The 18665-nt window shown below is 48.7% G+C and overlaps 1 protein-coding gene across 2 annotated transcripts in view; it reads left to right on the top strand.

The window, feature by feature from the left end:
• The window catches only part of Coro7 (coronin 7), a 63778-nt gene that overhangs the window by 8612 nt on the left and 36501 nt on the right, over positions 1 to 18665 (top strand). For both annotated transcript variants that reach the window (XM_060364085.1, XM_021632418.2), the window contains exons 4-9: positions 932 to 1002; positions 1453 to 1636; positions 2430 to 2506; positions 9520 to 9570; positions 17125 to 17211; positions 17674 to 17756. In XM_060364085.1, the coding sequence (XP_060220068.1) occupies positions 932 to 1002; positions 1453 to 1636; positions 2430 to 2506; positions 9520 to 9570; positions 17125 to 17211; positions 17674 to 17756 (553 nt within the window). The remainder of the gene's footprint in view (positions 1 to 931; positions 1003 to 1452; positions 1637 to 2429; positions 2507 to 9519; positions 9571 to 17124; positions 17212 to 17673; positions 17757 to 18665) is intronic.

Below are 18665 nucleotides of genomic sequence, written 5' to 3'. Positions count from 1 at the left end.
AGGCTAACAAGCACCAGATCAAACAGGCCCTGAAGGAACTATGACATTGATGTGACCAAAGCCAATACCCTGAGAAGGCCTGATGGAGAGAAGGTGGCATATGTTACTTGGCCCCTGATTATGATACTCTGGATGTTGCCAACAAGATTGGGATCATCTAAACTGAGTCCAACTGGTTAATTCTAAATATATACTTTTTCCGCCATTAAAAAAAGTTAAACATTAAAAAAAGAAAAGAAACTGGTCTGAAAGGCTCCATAATGTACTGTGTGAGTCTGTTAATGTGCAAAGTAGGGGTCCTCAGACGTTTTCTATAAAGTACAAGGTAGTGTGTATTTTAGGATGCCAAGACTATGTAGTTTCTGTCCCAACTCAACTTTGGGTAGCAGGTGCATTACAGTAGTAGAGTGTGTGTACAATGCCTTAGGTTTGCTCCTCAGCAGTTTAAGTAACAAACAACAACAAAAACAAGGGGATAGTGGGTAGGGGTGAGGGTCAGAGATTGGGTGGCACATGCGTTTAATCTCAGCGAGCACTGAGGGGGCAGAGGCAGGCAGATCTCTGAGTTTGAAGCCAGCTTGGGCTACAGAGTAAGTCTGGGATTGCTAGGGCTACCCAGTGAAACCCTGTCTTAAAAAAACCCTAAAACTTAGCTGACCAAATCAAACGAAATTACTTAGCTCTGCAGTTGTTGCTGGAAGCAATACAGACCACACACATGCCAATGCATGGTGGGACTGCCGTAATAAACCTACAGAAACAGCAGCCTAAGAGCTCGATAAGACAACATTGTAGTCCTAGAGGTGTCCCCCAGTCCAGAGCAAACATGGCTTCTTACCTAATGTGGGCGAGGTGTCACTGCTGAAACTCTGGAAGGATCTCATTAGGTCTGAAAGGGACATTCAACAGATCCAATTGTTCTCCCATACAGACCTGGTCACTGACTTGGACTTCTCGCCCTTCGATGACTTCATTCTGGCCTCAGCTTCAGCTGACAGGATGGTGAGTAGGGCTGCTTGAAAGAGTTGCTCATGACCCACCTTCCACAGCCTCGGGTCTCCAAGCCCTGGCCTCTATTCATGCCCTTGCTGGCCCCAAGTGCCTGCTCATAACTGCTGCTGTGATCTGCAATTCCAATGCATGACTGCCTTGGGGGAAGCAGGCTGGGGTGATGTGTGAGGGGGGAACAGAGCCCACGCATCCACTCCCTTGCCATTCTTGCAGGTGTTTGCACACCCTGTGCTCCCTGAGTTGAGCTCCCTCTCCTCCATGACAGGACATGTAGCTACCTAACTCTGAACAGCTAAGGCAGGTGAGATGCCTTGTCCTCACATGGATGATGGATGGGACCTCGCTTGCTAGGACCAGGATAGCTCTGGGCAGGCTTGGCTGTAGCGGTAGGCTCTTAGCACCTGGACTACAAAATTGATCCTTTTTTTTTTTTTTTTTTAGATAAAGCTCTGGAGGCTCTCTGGCGCTAGAGATGCCCTCCCCTCTGCACCTGGGGTGGTGATAGGTCCTGAGGAGCTGCCAGTAGAAGTACTGCAGTTCCACCCCACTTCAGATGGTGTCCTGGTGAGCACAGCTGGCAGGGCCGTGAAGGTCTGGGATGTAGCCAAGCAGCAGCTTCTAACAGGTACGGCCACTCTGGAGGGGCTGCCCTTCTCTGGCAGCCCCAATCTGGACAAAGCTTCCTTTCTCTGTTGGTGTTTTTAGTAAGGTGAAAAAAAAATGTGTCAAGGGTGGGGTACAACTCATTGATGAGTGTTTGCCTTGTATTTCGAGGCCCTGGGGTCCATCCCCAGCAACCTGAAAAATAAAACATACCAAAGTATGACAGGCACATAGCACACATTTTAAAGCTTTCTGATACATAGTATTTCCTTCTCTGCTTCCAGTGGGCATCTAATTATACTCCAGACCCCAAACCACAGAAAAAGAGGGAGATGAAAGAACAAAGGTGATGGTGACATAGTGGGGTGATGTGTTAGAACAAGCAGAGGTGAGCGTGAAAATGAGAGCTGGGCAGGGAATCTCAGGTTTTGGTTTTTTGAGACAGGGTTTCTCTGTGTTGCCTTGGCTGTCCTGGAACTCACTCTGTTGACCAGGCTGGTCCCAAATTCAGAGGTCCACCTGCTTCTGCCTCCTGAGTGCTGGGTTTAAGGTGTGTACCACCGCACCCAGCTGGTTATTATTAAACCAGAAATGTACTAGATAGAGGCATATTCTGGTGAGGGCAGGCTTAAAGAAGGAAGCTTCTAGATGTATCTGTAACATGTCTGGATGGAGCTGCCGTCTCTTCCCCACCAGGCTGAAAGAGCATCATTGCTGCTGACTTTGCAATTGGAGTTAGCCCAAGGCAGGCCTACCCTCATCTACTTCCCTGGACCCTCATCACCTGGTACTTGACCTTGGCTGTTTCCCTACAGAGCTGGAAGCCCACAAAGACCTGGTGCAGAGTGCTGTTTGGAGCCGGGATGGAGTCATTCTGGGCACGGCATGTAAGGTAAGCAGTAGCACGCAGCCTTAAAACTTAGCATGGAGCTGGTCTGTGCAGGAAGTCCTCATGCCTTGTATGCTCAATAATATGGGCTGAAGAGCCCTGAATCAGGATCAGCATTTTTGAGCTCCATCTAAAGCCCTAGGAGAGGGGACTTGAGGAAAGTTTCACGCTGTCTCCTGCTGGCCTGGCTGTTTGATTTTGGTTTTGTCTGGTATATAAGGAAAGCTGTACCAGCAGCCTGAATGGTTTCTCCAAACAGCTTCCATAGCATCCAACTTGCCTCAAGGACAGGACAGATAAGTGGGCAGGTGTAACCTATAACTTGCCTCTGAAAGGGACATGGTGCTTTGAGCTGATCAGATTGATCATAGGAATTTGGCCTTGGCCAGAGGCTTAGGATGAGAACCCTGAGAAGAGTTCATTTTAGGGGTAAAGAGAGCATGTATTTGTGGGACATCTGGAGACAGTGCCAAGCCTTCAGGAGTAAGAGCTGGTGGTATTGCAGTGACAGTGGGCAGGTAGGAAGGTTAGAGCTAGATTGGTGGGTGGTGGCCCGTGGTGAGCAGAGTTTGCCCTTGCCATACTTCTGTGGCTTTTGTGTGTATAGAACATGATTGGGGTGGGCAGTGTTTGTACTTAGTTTTGGGACGGTCATGGCAATCAGGGACTGCCTTTGTTCAGGGGTAATAGAGATGGAGGCCATGGAGTATTTGGTGATGATTAGATGTAAGGAGTGAGTCTGGATCTTGGGTACCAAGAGCAGAGCCCCACACTGAGACAGTCACGAAAGCCTGAGAAAGAGTACCTGTGTGAATGTTCTAGGCGGTACTGCTACCATGGCAACTGTAGGTGTATTGAGCCAGGGTACCTGGAGACATCCCAGTTTGTCTATGGACCTGATGTAATCCTGAGCCATGGCTAAGCAGAGGATGGAAAGGGAGGTGTAGTTCGTGCCCAGGATCAAGGATATTATCTGAAGAGAAGAATCAGCCTGTAAGGAGAAGGTGGTAGTAAGAAAGCAAGAGGAGTGGGGCCTGGGATCCAGGCTGGAGGGTTCAAGCAGGTAGCAGTGTAGCAGAGGTTAGGAAATCTGGATTTGAGGGCCATGGGATATGGGACATTTTTGATGGTATTAGGGCCTGAAGAGACATATGAAAAATGGCAACCATGAATAGTAGTGCATGCCTATAGTCCTAACACTAAAGAGGTAGAGGCTGGAAGACCAGGGGTTCAAGGCCAGCTTGGAACATTTTGTGAGTTTGACACCAGTCTGGACTATAGATCCTATCTCAGAAAATAATAAACGGAATGGGGGCCACAGGGCCAGAGAGGGGAATAGGTAATGCAGGAATGCAGGACCAATGAAGGCTTCAAGCCCTGAGTACTTCCAGGCCCATGGCTCCTTATTTCCTATATTTTCATCTTCAATCTGCCAGTTTTCGGAAAGCGCATTTCTCAGTCTTTTATCAAGTATCCTTTCTGGTATTCTTCATTACTCAATAGGTTCCAGACGCTGGCTTGAGCTCTTGAGATTGAAAAGTAATATGACCCCAAGATGCTCTGATTAGTTTATTCAGGTTTAATGCTAGAGGATGGGATGCTTCCCAGAAAGTGAGCTTGGCCTTCATCCTTGAAGATGAGGCCTGGCTACAGACAAAATGGGTATTTCAGCCAGGGAACTAGCCCTGATGACAGATCACTCAGGTGTCACATAGCACAATGAGAGATAGCCTCTCCTTCCTTTGAGAAACCTCTACGAACCAACCTCACTGAGATGATAACCCAGCTCCTTCTTTTTCCCTGCTCTGAACCCCATTTGCCACCAGAATTGGGCAGGAAAGACAAAGTGAGGTGATGATGCCTCATGAGTGATGGCGATGTTGCTGACTCTCACAGTGTGGACGCTGTGCCTGGCCTAATGTTAGAGGGAGGAAGCCAAGTTCAGGGGACTCATGCTAGCTCCCCATGGAGAGACATTTCCTCTCTATACCTAGAGTTCAAAGCTGCCAGGACAAGAAATACCTGTTTCCTAAGCAGATGGCACAATAAAGAGCTTGTAAGGTGACGCCTGCTCCTTGCCCTCCTTTCCAGAGCTAGGTGTACTCCCCGTGAAGAGGTACCATCTCCTCCAGGCTGGCACCGTCAGCACATGGTAGAACTAGTAGACAGCTTGATGATGTTCTCAATTCTGCTTTCCTTTGCTAGAAAGGTGTCTTGAGATCCTAGGTGGAAGTTCTAGTCCTAATAATACAGTACTGGGAGCACAGTACTTATGACCACAGGCTAGGTGGAGATACCCATAGGTGCCCAGAGTGGTGAGTAAGCTCACTCCATAAGAGAGAGTCATGGCCCCTCTTTGCTAACGGTTGTGGACCAGGATTTTTTATTTTTTATTTTTTTGCAGGGGACGGGGGGGTTGCTTTGTTTTTATTTTTGTTATTGTTTTTGTTTGAGACAGGGCTTCTCTCTGTAGCCTTAGCTGTCCTGGACTAGGTTTGTAGACCAGGCTGGCCTCAAATTCACAGAGATCCGCCTGCCTCTGCCTCCTGAGTGCTGGGATTAACAGGTGTGCATTACCGTGCTTGGCATGGATAAGGCTCTGATCCTACAGCTTTTTGCTGTTGCTGCTTGTGCTGCCTGACTGCATCCATGTTCCATCAGAGGTGCTTGATTTCTCAGTCCTGTCTTGCCACCTCTGGTACAGGGCAGCTATGCCTCCCAGAGCCACTAGAGGGCGAACAAGCATCACAGTTGGTAGGTTTGGCTTGCTATGCGCTCCTGGCAGCCTAGTCAGGCGCCTTTTCCAGATTCAGAGCAGCCTTAAACCGCACCGCTTAGCAGCTCAAGTCTCCTCTGTGGAGCTTCTTGCGTGCCAGAAACAGTGTTGCACTTTCAACTGAGCCGCTGCCACCTAGTCATTGCTCAGCAGGCTTAGACTTGCACAGGTCACAAAGCTGGTCAGTGGTGGGGTTAGCATTTGAATGTAGACCTCCTGCTCTTGTCTGCAGCCCTACCCTTGCCGAGTGAGAATTGTTTTCTCTAGTTCTTAATCTTGGAAATTTTCCATCTCTCCTGCCCTGTATGTCTCCTCCTTCTGTTTTCCCGTTTTTACTCCCTTAGGTTGTTCTCTGTCCTTTGCTGTCACTGTTTCTAGCTCTGATTGTTACCTACTCTTACTCTGCCTTCTCGTCCTCATGTCTGACCTCACGTGGCCCCAGGAGCCCTGAGGTGCACTTGGTGTAATGTGAGGTGCAGTTGGAAAGCTTTTCAGGAGAACCCTGGGCCTCCCCGACTGCTAGGCAGGCCTGTGTGCCCAGGCCCTCTCTAGCCACCTTCTGCCTTCTGCAGCTCTGTTTTTGCCCATTGCTCCTCCACTCCCTCTGTCTGCTTCAATGTCTTTCCCCCGTCACATCACATACCAGCAAGCCTGTCTCAGCATCTTGCTTGTGATTTTCTACCTTGTCTTATTCTTGTCTTTGGAGGTTCATCTCAGGTTTCTTCCAGGCTTTGTGTGTGCGTGTGTGCGTGCGTGCGTGTGTGTGTGTGTGTGTGTGTGTGTGTGTGTTGACATATATGTTGGACAGGGATGGGTGTCCATGCAGAGCAGATGTTGAGTGTCGATCTGTTACTTCCTACCTTTTTTTCCTTTTTTCTGCCTTTTTTTTTAGACAGGGTTTCTCTGTGTAGCCCTGGCTGTCCTGGATTCATTAGACCAGGCTGGCCTCAAACTCACAGAGATTCTCCTGCCTCTGCTTCCCTAGTTCTTGGATTAAAGGTGTGCGCCACCACCGCCCAGCCCTCACTATATATTTATTTTCTTTTATGTGTAAGTGTTTTGCCTGCTATTTGTATGTGCACCGTGTTCATGGTTGGTGTTCATGGATCTACAACTGGAGTCAGTAACGGTTGTGAGCCACCACGTGAGTGTTGGGAATTAGACCTGGTTTTCTTGGGCATCAGTAAGTGCTCTTAACCACTGAGTCATCACTCCTCTTATTTTACTACTACTACTACTACTAATAATAATAATAATAAAATGATCAGGCATGGTGGTGCATGCTTTTAATCCCAGTAGTCATAAGGCAGAGGCAGGGGGTTCTCTGTGAGTTCAAGGCCAGCCTGGTCTACATAGTGAATTCCAGGATAGCCAGGTCTAATGTAGAGACCCCGTCTCAAAAAGCCAAAAAGAAAAAAAAAGTTATTTTGTGAGTGTGCTAGGGTATACAAGTTGAGTAGATCAGAGGACAACTTTATGGAATTGGTTTTCTCCTTTCACCTTTACGAAGGTTCCAAGATTCAAACTTGGACCTACAGGCTTGCACAGTATCTTCGTTAGGGTTGCTATTGCTGTGAACACTACCAGCCAAAGCAAGGTGGGACGGAAAGGTTTTTCACCACCCCAGTGAGCTAGGCTCTCCCACATTAATCATTAGTTAAGAAACTGCCCTGTAGAATTAATTACCTACAGGAAATCTGATGGGGGAATTCTCTCAAAGGAGGTTCTTCTTAACTCTTGGCTTGTGTTTAGTTGAATAAAAACCCAACGAGGATACATGGCAATACATGCATTTATCTGCTGAGCTATCTCACCACCTCCTACACTGTTTTTTTACTTAGGGTCTCACGATGCAGCCTTATGTAGACCAGGCTAGCCTTTAACTCACAGAGCACCTGTCTCCGTCTCCTGAGTTCTGAGATTAAAGGTGTACACCATCACACCCAGTCCATCCACCTTATTTTTTGAGGCTGTCCTCACTGAACCTGAAGCCCACCAATTGGCTAAACTGGTGAGCCAACGAGCCCCAAAGATCTTTCTGCCACTACTTTTTGGTGCTTGGATTACTGGTGTGCATGGCTGTGCCTAGTTTGGTACACATAGGCTCGTGGGCCAAGCCAGGTCCTCAAGCTTGAACAGTAATAACTAGTCACCTAGTCATCTTCTTAACCCCAGACTGATTTTATAGCCGTAAAAATGGAATACCCGCTCCTTAGTTTATATCTTTGGGATCCTTCATCAGAGTTTTGTAGTTGGCCTCATGTTTTTGTTGATACTTATTTTGTAAGATTTATAACTAAGCATTTCAGTTCTTTGGTGCTTGATGCAAATGGTAATGTTTCAAATTTGTAAATCTGAGTATAATTTTTCAAAATATGAAAATACTCATCTGAACTGATGGAAACAAAGTTGCGCTATGCTAAAATATAAAATGGAAACGTTGGCCAAACCCCTCTTCCTCAGCCTTCATATCCAGCATTGACTTACTGCTCTGAGCTCAGCTCTTTCTCTTTGCGTAACTCTGAAAGTGTACAAAAACATGGTCACTCAAATGGAGATTTATGTTTGTTTTGACCATGGTAGACTCACAGCATGTCATGTGATCTTCAACTCCCTCTTTGCACCTAAAATTTATTATTGCCAAACCTATAAATAGTGGCTATAAACTCTACTGAATTGTTATTTTTCTTTCAGTGATTGCTTGAGGACCTTTTGTAGGCTTGTACACTAGGTCTGGGCTTCACTGTGGAGCTTCACTGTTAGGCACCGATCCCAGCTTTTTATGTATGTGTGCTTGGGCATGTAGACAGCATGTACACACAGAAATAAGGACCTGTACAGGACGTGGGCACTTTATTTCAGTTATAGATTTCTTTCTTTTTCCATCCTAGCCCTCAGGTAATCGTGATCAGGTAGTGCACTGAAAGGATGGTCAGGAAAGATTAGCTTCTTGTGATTAAAAGTTCTTTAAGCTTGGCGGTGCACCTGTAATCCCAGCACTTAAGCTGAGTCAGCAGTGGGATTGCCGTAATTTCAGGGCTTGCAGAGTGTACATACACACCAAGACCTTGTCTCAACAACAACGAAGAACTTATCAGGCTGAGACAGGGATTACTGAAGCTAAACAGAAAGCTCTTGGGGTGTGTGTGTCTCTTCTGTGTACATGTCTGCCTGGACGTGTGCACATGGAGGCCAGAGTTGATACTGGTGTCTTTCTGGATCCCTCTCCACCATACTGACTGTGTGTTATCCTGTTCATGTGGGGTGTGTATGGGGAAGACAAAGGTTGGTGTTAAGTGTCCTTTTTGGTCATTCCACTTTGCTTATTTACTGGGGTGGGGGACATGTGCCACATGTGGAGCTCAGAACACAACTTATGGGGTTCCATTCTCTCTGTACCATGTGGGTTTCAGGGATCAAACCTAGGTTGTTGGGCATGGTGGCAGGCACGTTTACCTGCCGAGCCGTCTTTCTTACTTGATCCCATTGTATATTTTCTCACTTTTGAGGTTTTTATGAGTGTGAGTGTTCTACCTGGGAATATATCTGTACCACATGACTGCAGTGCCCTCAGAGGCCAGTTGGATAGTTATAAATGGATGAGAGCCACAGTGTGGGTTCTGGGAATTAAACCCAAGTCCTCTGGTAAAGCAGCAAGTGCTTTTAACCACTGAGCTATCTCTCCAGTCCTCTCACACTGTATTTTTTTGTGAAAGTGTCTCTTACCTGGGTCAGTTTGACTTGGCGAGGCTGTCGAGCAGTATACCCCAGGGCTAGGGTTACACATGTCCACATGTCACACCTGGTTTTTTTATGTAAGTGCTGGGGTCTAACCTCAGGTCCTCATGCTTGCATGGCAGACACTTTATCAGTTGAATCCTCTTTCCAGCCTCAGTGTGAAGTTCTTTAAGTACAAAAATAACATCATCACATAAGCCCTGCCTCAAAAAAAAAAAAAAAAAAGCCGGGGAAAGGAAACACTTATGACATGCCTGGTAGATAACAGTGATTATGAAGGTAGAGTGTTGTTGCCAAATATACTCTTCTGGGAGTCTACACAGGAAGGGACCTGCCCTCCAGGTAAGAAGGAAGACCCCCAGCCAGGGAGCAACATCTGATCAGTGATGCGGGTCTGTGTAATGTACCAACTGCTGAGGCCTGTAGTGGGAGAGACAGGCTGACCCCCAGAAACACCCAGGCTTTAATTGTATCCTTTGTTTCTTTCTCCCTTCTTTTTTAGGACAAGCAGCTACGGATCTTTGACCCCAGAGCAGGGACCAAGGACTCTCAGGTGAGTTATGTGTCTAGTGCCGGTGGGTAAAAACCCCTACCCAGGACCACACAGTGCAGCACATGGAGGAACCTGGTGGTGGCAGCAGCTTGGCTGCTCAGAGTTCTTCCTGAGGTCTGACCTCTGGCTCCTAGGAAGGGCTTTGCTTTGATCATAGGGTGGGCGCAGCCATGCTGTCAGTAGAGGCATTCCCTGACTTCAGGAATGTAATTTGAGATTTCAGCTTCCTCCCCTCCTTTGAGACCCTTATTTCTTTCCCCAGCATGGTCACCAGAGAGGAGCTACTGAGGAGTCAGAAAGAGCCCTCATTCCCCTTTTTGTATCTCCCTCTTTTAGCAGGCCATGGGGCAGACTGACTTCCCACTCCTGTAAGACCTGGGGATTGTAGGTGTTTTGTTATCCCTGTGGTGGGTGCCTAGAGCCCACATTGTCATCATTTCCCAGTGAGGCAGCAGGCATGGGGCCTCTGGAAAGTCATTCCTTTCTCTGAGACCCTGTAGACAACAGTCAGCCAGCCACACGTGTGGCCTTGTCCCAATGATTGCTGAGGGCTTCTCTGTTCGGGAGGGCTTAGTGTTTGTCCTGAGAAATGAGGGCTCAGGTGAGGACTCAGTTTCCATGAGGCCACAAGCAGATGGCCACAGTTGGGAAGAGTGTTCTAGAAATCATCTAACAGGCACAGGGGGGAGACAAGAGCTTGTTTTACAAATCGTCTGAAAGGTCCAGAGTGGATCATCTATACATAAAAGGCCTATCCCCTGGCCTCTGGGAAACCACTAGGGAATTTTAAGAGGGAATGAAATCAGTGAATTTCTGTTTCTATTTCCCCCCCCTCTCTCTCTCTCAAGATTTATTTTATTACTTTTTTATGTGTATGTATGTGTGGGAGAGAGTCTGCATGTCCACATATACACGTGGGTGCCCAATGAAGACAGCACAGGAGACTGAACCCTGGAGCTAGAGTTACAGGAGGTTGTGAGCCGCCTGGCGTGGGTGCTGGGAACTCAGCTCAGATCCTCTGGAAGAGCAGAAAGCGCTCTTAACTGCTGAGCCAGCTCTTCTGTCCTCCCTCTTTTCTTCTTTCTCTCTCTGTCTCCCACTCTCTCTTTCTTTCTTGAGACAGTCTCACTATGTTGCCCTAACTTGCACTCTATGTAAACCAGGCTAGCCTCGAACTCAGGTGATCCACCTGCTTCTGCCTCCTCTGTGTTGGGATTAAAGGTATGCACCAACATAATTGGTAGTTTCATATTTCTTTCCTTAAAAAAAAAAACATTTCTTTTTATTCTTTTTAAAGTATTTATTTATTTTATATGTGTGATTATTTTGCTTGCATGTATGTGTGCACCTCATGCATGAAGTTCTCACAGATGCCAGAAGAGGGCATTGGTTCCCTTGGAACTGAAGTTACAAATGGTTGTGAGCTGTCATGCTGGAAATCGAACCCTGGTCCTCTACAAGAGCAGCTTGTGCTCTAAACCACTGAGCCGTCTCTCCAGCCCCAACTTTCATTATTCTGAATGATGTGTCTGCACATGTGTCTGGGTAAGGGTTTGCTATGTGCATGCAGATGCCTGCAGAGGTCAGAGACATTGGATCCCCTGGACCTGGAGTTACAGACAGTTTGAGCTGCCTAACATGGGTGCTGTGAACCAAACTTGGGTCCCATGTAAGAGCATCATACACATTTAACCCCTGAGCCATCTCTAACCCTAGGATTTCTTTTGTTGTTTTGTTTGTTTGTTTTTCAAGACAGGGTTTCTCTGTGTAGCCCTGACCAGGCTGGCCTCGATCGAACTCACAGAGATCTGCCTACTTCTGCTTTCCAAATGCTGGGATTAAATGTGTGCACCACCATGCCTGGCCTTTTTTTTTTTTTTTTTTTTTTAGAAAAAAAAAATTAAACTAAAAAAATAACACCCATACTTTATTTCATGGGTATAACCATTTTGCATGTATATCTGTGATACCACGTGCATTCCTGGTACCCTTGTTAGGCCGAAAGAGGATATCAGATCCTCTGAAATTTGAAGTTCAGAGTTGTGAGTCATCATGTAGATGCTGGGAGTCAAACCCCTGTGGAGTCCTCTAGACAGTAGCCGGTACTCTTAATAGCTGAGCCATCTCTTCAGCCTCAGGAAATTGTCTGTCTCTCTTTCTTTCTTCCTTCCTTCCTTCCTTCCTTCCTTCCTTCCTTCCTTCCTTTCCTTTTTCTAAGACAGGATTTCTTTGCGTAGCCTTGGCTGTCCTGGAACTTACTCTGTAGACCAGGCTGGCCTTGAACTCACTGAGATCCATCTGCCTCTGCCTCCTGAGTACTGGGATTAAAGGTGTGCACCACCACTGCTTGACAAATTTGTATTTCTTAAAAGAACTAGAAGCTTTTTCCCCCAGTGAGGTAAAGACCTATTCCATCACAATAGTCCTCCCATTTTGAGATCTGGCTCCCCACAGGAAGTTAAGGGTAGCCTGGGCACCTCATCATCCTCCAAAATCTATTCACATGGTACATTATGTTCTCTTGGGCCTAAACAGATAGTTCTACTCTGTCGGGCTGAGGACTGAAAAGAGGCCCCATCTGATAGGAGAATTGAGAGCAGAGTTGACCACCCCTCAGCCTTGTGTCCCTGGAGAGGCTGCTGATCTCATCTCACGGGATCATTTGAATCTCAGGTTGAGTGGGTATGAATAGTAGGCCTTTCATGGTAGGCTTTCTCAGACCTCTGAGCCTTTGCCTAGGAAGAGGTTCTCCATATCTGCTACAAGGTGAGATAGAAGCCCCTTCAGGGTTCCTTGCCCAGGGTTCTGAGAACACTACATAAAACACCTGCACTCATGCCTACTGGGCACCACACTGGGCCAAATCCTTTAGCGTTTCTTTCTCCATTCCCCTTTGCAGTGGCCTCTTTCCAGCCTGCCTTCTCCCCCATCGCTGCCCCCCCTTTCCTTCCCTCCTACGCCTCCCTCACACCCCACAGAGGTGGTCTGTGAGTAAGGCTGAGGTGGAGCTGGTGTGGCTGCTAGCCAAGGGACTCCGAGTTGTTCAAGAGTACAGGCAGTCATTGAGGATTGGGGCGGGGGGGGGCTGGAGGAGCCCCCTGGAGGGGCTTTAGCCAGGAGATCTGGGAAGAGCGTGGGCAGCTCCACTGGCCGCTGGGATGGTGCCTGTGCTTGGCTCTGAGGCTCTACACAATGCGGGGGCAGCAGCAAGCCTGGAATGCTGCCCTCCACCCGTCCCTGCTTCCCCCTCAACTTCCGCCCAGGGCATCTGGCCCACACCTGGATTCTATTAGGAAAACCACGGCTGGCGGCCAGGGTGGTGTGAGCTAAGGGGCCAGCTCAGAGAGACTCCTGAAAGTGCTTTCTTTCTCTGAGTTCCCCCTTCCTGTCTAGCAGGAATCAAGGTGGGGGTGGGGTGAAGTGTGCTGTCCTGCCTCTTACCTGTGCCCGTTCTGGGCCTCTCCTCATCTGAACCCCCCTGTCCCGGAGACTGGAGCCGCACATGCCTCCAGAATTGTACTCTCTCCACTGTCAACCTTGGCCTATCCCTCTAGGCACTTGGTCTTGGAGCAAGTGACCTTTGGGTGACCCTTTACTGTATTTTATACCCTTACTTTGCTTTAATTTTTTTGAGACAGGGTTTCTCTGTGTAGCTCTGGCTGTCCTGGAACTGGCTCTGTGACCAGGTTGGCCTTGAACTCACAGAGATCCATCTGCCTCTGCCTCCCAAGTGCTGTGATTGAAGAAAACACTACCAGGATGGTTTTGATTTTGAGACAGGGCCTCATGTGACTTAAGCTTGCCTTGAACTTACTACATAGCTGAGTCTAGCCTTGAACCTCTGATCTTCCTGCCTTTGCCTTTTTTTTTTTTTTTGAGGTGGAGATTCTTGCCGTGTTGCCCAGACTCAGGTGAACCTCTGTTTTAGCCTAAGCAACTGTCACTGGCCTAGGATCCAGCAGAGGAACAGAGCTCCCAGGCTCAGTCTCTCTAATCACCCCCTAGGATGAGCCTAGGATGAGGGCAAGCAAGGTCCTGAAGCCATTGCTAATCCAGAGAAGCAGTAAATCTTCTCTTTTTTTTTTTTTTTTAAAGTATTTTTTTATGTGTGTGAATGCTTTATCTGCATGTATGTAGGTGGGCCTGGAATTATGGATGGTTTTTAAGCTGCTATGTGGGTTCTGGGAACCAAACCTGGGTCCTCTGTCATCATGGCTGTGTGGTGATTCCCTATTTCACAGGGGGGAGGGGTGGGAAGAAGGAGAGGGAACCAAGAGCCAACTAGGTATCTCCTGGTAGTTGTCGCTGCTTAGGAGATTGCACATCTCTGCAGAAGTTCCCTTAACCCTAGAAAGGGGCTTAGAGTTCCCTCCCCTACACAGGAAGTGTTGCCATGGTGCTGGAAAAGCGCTGTCACTGCACCTCAGCTGAAATGTAAATGTGTCACTGCCCCCTGGTTGTGGCAGGGCTGAGGCTGCTGGTCCACTGCCATTCCTTTTCTTCTCCCCAGGCCAGATATGAGGAGAATTGTCAGGGGCCATGAGTATCAGGATGCTCAGTTGATGCTATCGTGTAGGCCAGCCTTGGAAGTTTGCTGGAAACCACAGAGGGCAACTGGACTAGTGCTGGGGCTGGAGTTGCCCCCGGAGGGGCTTTATTAGGAGTCTGGGAAGAGTGTGGGCAGCTCCACTGGCCACTTCCACCTTCCCACGATGAGTCTATCACCTATGAGTCACAGGACCCCCTCATGATAATGGGTCCTAGCTCATAGGGCTTAGGAACTTTGGGAGCCTACAGCTGTATTATGGGCAATCAAGGTAGACAGCTTCAGCTGTTTAGGCCCCTGCCTTCTCCATATGTGAATGGGAAGGTTGAATATATGGACCAAAGTGCATTCTACTCCAGTCTATAGCTCTGCATGGAAAACTGCCAGTGGCAACCATCCTCAGCCTGTGGGAGCTACAGCGTTCTTGTGCTCACAGATAAGCACTAGGGGAATCACAAATGTTTTTTTTTTTCCTTAAATTTATTTACCTTTATATATGTGCATTGGCTTGCATTTATATCTATGTGAGAATGTCAGATCTTGGAGTTTCAGACAGTTGTGAGCTGCCATGTGGGTGCTGGGAATTGAACCTGGGTCCCCTGGGAGAGGACTCAGTGGCCTTAACCGCTGAACCACCTCTCCAGCCCCAGAAGTCAGGAATGTTAAACACACAGGGTAGCCCCTTCGAAGGGAAGGAGGCATGGCCTGTGTATCTGCCCAGAAGTCGGGGAGCAGATGTGGTTACCAGCCTAGTGGCATCTGCACTGTCAGTGCAGCCAAGACCACACCCCAGACCCTTATGAGCTTGTTAGTCTATAGAACCCATCTTTATGGAAGGTGTCACATGTGCTTAAAAAATAATTTTGAGGAGTCATGTCTTAAGCTTTACTGTGCACACGGATTGAGTTAATTATCAACAGGAAAGTTTTCACCAAATTGTGCTGTGCTTAAATATGCCTAAAACAAACTTCTCAGGGTCAGACTCCCAAAGTTTGAACCAACACCAACTACTGATTATGTTGAAGCAAACTACCTCCTTGGCTCCTATGGACCTGCTGAGCCTGTCAGTGGTGGAGACTCCAGCAGCTGAGCTCCCTCCGCTCTGCCTGCAGCTTTGTGGGTCTCAGTGCTTTTAGTCCCTCTGTAGAGCTAACACTCTGTGTAGATTCTTCATTCTAGCTCAAATAAAAAAAAAATGTGACCTTAGAGTGTTTTCAGTTACGTTCTGTGCCCTGTTACCTTGCCGCTGAATGTGCACCACATTTGTAAACATGCAAGCCCAGCACTTAGGAGGCTGACGCAGAAAACCAGGTGTTCAAGACCAACCTAGACTACATGTCAGGACTCAATCTTATAAAAACATCCCCCCCAAAAAAAAAAAAAAAAAAAAAAAAACAACCAGCAAAACACAGTTCAGTGCTAAGCATTTAGCAGATTTTAACACTTAGTGCTTATAATAGATGTTGTTGGGAAGATGGTGCTTTTCTCCCCCCGACCCCCGACAGGGTTTCTCTGTGTACCTTTGTAGGCCAGGCTATCCTCAAACTCGCAGAGATCAGCCTGCCTCTGCCTCCTGAGTACTGGGACTACAGGTGTGTGCCACCTCGCCTGGCTCATTGCGCTTCTCATAGATGAGCTAACTGCATTATGAAAGAAAGAACGAGCAACCACATTCCTGGTCTTTGAAACCTGTCCTGCCCCACTGTTGCCTCCTAGCACAGCTCTTGACCCACAGCAAGCCCCAAGTGTTTGTTGACTATGAATGAGCAAGTGAAATGCAGACCGGTTATGAACTATCTAGTTTTCTACCTTCACAAAGGATATTGCACACTAGTAAAGGAACAAGAGATCAGATGACACTGCTGGCCCATAAAAGTGTGTCAGAGGTGGGGCTGGCCAATAGCTTGACCCTCATCCTGACCCCACAGCCCCGCTTACCGTGGAGAGAGAAGGATGGGGCCGTAGTTCTCAGGCTCCAACTCCAACTTCCTGTGCCACTGTCGCTGGGTGGGAAGGGAACAGTGAGAAAAGCCCCTTGAAGGACAGGCGGAGCATTTCCAGTGGTCTCCCACGCTGGGGTCAGCCTCCGTGTACTGGGGAGGGGCCCCTGGGCCAGCTTCTCCAAGATGCTTCCCTCTCTCATTCATTCCCAAGGAGGAGACCGTGGGAAGTTTGGAGGAGGCTGGCCACATTTGGGGTGAGCTATTTTTGGTAACACGGTCCTTGTCTCAGGCTCCAGGGGCCAGGGTGACTGGGAGAGAGCTGTTTGCATTTCCTCTGGCCCCTGGACTCCCTCCTGCCAGGGCCCAAGGGAAACAGGGACATTTGCTCCGCCTGCTATGTGAACTTCTTTTTCCTTTCTTGGAGCCTCCAACCTTCCTGTCTGTCAGATGCTCTAACACCCCTGAAGGACCACCAGGGGCACTGCTTTACCCTCTCCAGGATGTTGCCCAGAGCTTGGCCCCAGGCCCTCCCTCTGGCCTGCTGGCAGTGACAGGAGGCAGCAGTAATCCTTCTAATCCTGTGATTTGCACGGGGCTTTTCTCAAGGCCCAGTCCTTCTATTTGCACTCTCAGTTGATCCTCCAGGCAGCTCCAATGAGTGGGTGGCATGGGTACTGTAAGCCTCATTTACAAGTGAGAAGAAAGAGCTCTTCAGAGGGTGTGCATTCCCCCAGTCCATACAGCTCTAAATGATGACCCTCAACCGTCAGCTTTCACAGGGCACAGACAGAGGTGAGAAAAGTACTGCTGGCTTTGGCCCTGCCTCACCAGCCATGTCAGGAGCGGGGAGAATGAACCTGAGCCTGGCGTCCCCTGCATGAAGAGATGCCCTCGAAGGTGGAGGCAGGGCTCTTCCTATGACACATGTGGCCTTCAGGACCTCTTCTGTTCACTGTGGGTGCTCAAACAACTGGGCACAGAACGTCCCAGCTTCTGGCTACTCGAGCTATCCTTGTCCCCAGCAGGGGGCCCTGGTGGCTCAGTGCTGTCTCTTCTCTCCTGCAGAGCACACTGGCCCATGAGAACAACAGAGACACCAGGCTGGCGTGGACAGGCGTTCAGGAGCACCTTGTGTCCACTGGATTCAACCAGGTAGTGGTCCCTCCAGCATCCATGGCACTGCCAGCCAGGGACTTACCTAGTCCTTTAGGCTCTTGCTTCAAGAAGGTTGGGTGAGGTCATTGGGAGGTGGGGTACAGACAGCCAGTTACAGGCCTGTCCATATACGGCCTGGCTGTGCAGCTGGGTCTCAGGGCCCCAGGGAACTGAGGGCTTTAGAAAACTGGCAGATTCCATTTGCAGTAGCTAAGCTTGACCCCGGGAGCCATGATGGCCCCATAGGGACCAGAGTCCATGGAGGGAAACGCCCCTTGTCCCTTGTCACCTAAAAGTTCTTAAAGGGGCAGGGCAGGACAGGGCAGGACATGAAAACACAAACTCTGCCTCCCTGTCATGACTCCCTTCTGCTCTAGGGCAGGTGCCAGGCTGCACCCTCAGGCATTAGGTTCCAGGAGCAGGTAGATTCCTCTGAGCCTTTCCCTGGATCCCCCACAGATGCGTGAGCGAGAAGTGAAGCTCTGGGACACCCGCCTCTTCAGCAGCGCCCTGACTTCCATCACCTTGGACACCTCACCTGGGTAGGAACTTTGGCATGCTGGGAACTGGGAGTAAGAGTCTAGAAGGTGTCCAAGCTGGTCCCTGGTGATGGCCCCTGACATTGAGGCTGGCTGAGCACTAGACTGTGGCAGATGCTGAGCCTTGGCTGCACCTGGGCCCAGATCTCCAGGATCCCCAGCTTTACCAGCAGGGGGTGCTGAGGCAGTCTTAAATGGCCCAATGAACGACATCCTGTCCTCCTGGGGCTCTGTCAGGAAAGTAGTCTCCTCTTCATGGGCACACATCACTGCCTAGGGGTTCATGTAAGTGTGTTTTTAAAATCAGGGTGGGGGTGACCTTGAAAATGTGTCATGGGGGTACAGATGGCAGGAATGGGCTTGATTTTGCTATGCATGTTTTCTTGGACCCAAGGATACTTGAGGTTGTAGGAGAAAGACAGACACCGATGGCTATGAGAGGGCATGTGGCTGTGTTTGGAGGTGTGTATAGCAGGTACATGTAGGCGTGGAGTCCACTGAGATTTATTTAAAAGTTTGCTCTCACATATGAGTCCACCTCACACATGCTCCCAGAGAGCACAGGAGGGTAATGTATACTTGATTCTTCATCCCTGCCTCCCAGAGTATGGGAGAAAGTTTATGGTCATGCCTGGTGGGATCCAGGCTTTGTGTAGAGATGGCCTTGGTCTGCAATGGCTGATAAACCAGTCACCAGCATGCTGGCGCTTAGGATAAACAGTCTATTCAGTCTGTGAGAGCATCAAGAATAGCTAAGGAGATGGAGGCTCCGAGAGGCTCAGAGACTTTGCCAGGCAAGGCTACAGGGAAGGAGGGAGGGACTCCTGCTTTGAAGCCTCAGCTGTGACTAATGGAAGGGCTGGCCAGGAACCCTTCTGGGTAGGTTGACTGGGGAATGCTAGAGCCAGAAAA

Source organism: Meriones unguiculatus, chromosome 11 (assembly GCF_030254825.1).
Source record: "Meriones unguiculatus strain TT.TT164.6M chromosome 11, Bangor_MerUng_6.1, whole genome shotgun sequence".
In the NCBI taxonomy this organism is placed as follows: Eukaryota; Metazoa; Chordata; class Mammalia; order Rodentia; family Muridae; genus Meriones; species Meriones unguiculatus.
Note: the sequence above shows the minus strand (reverse complement) of the source record. Positions and strands in the feature narration are given on the sequence as shown.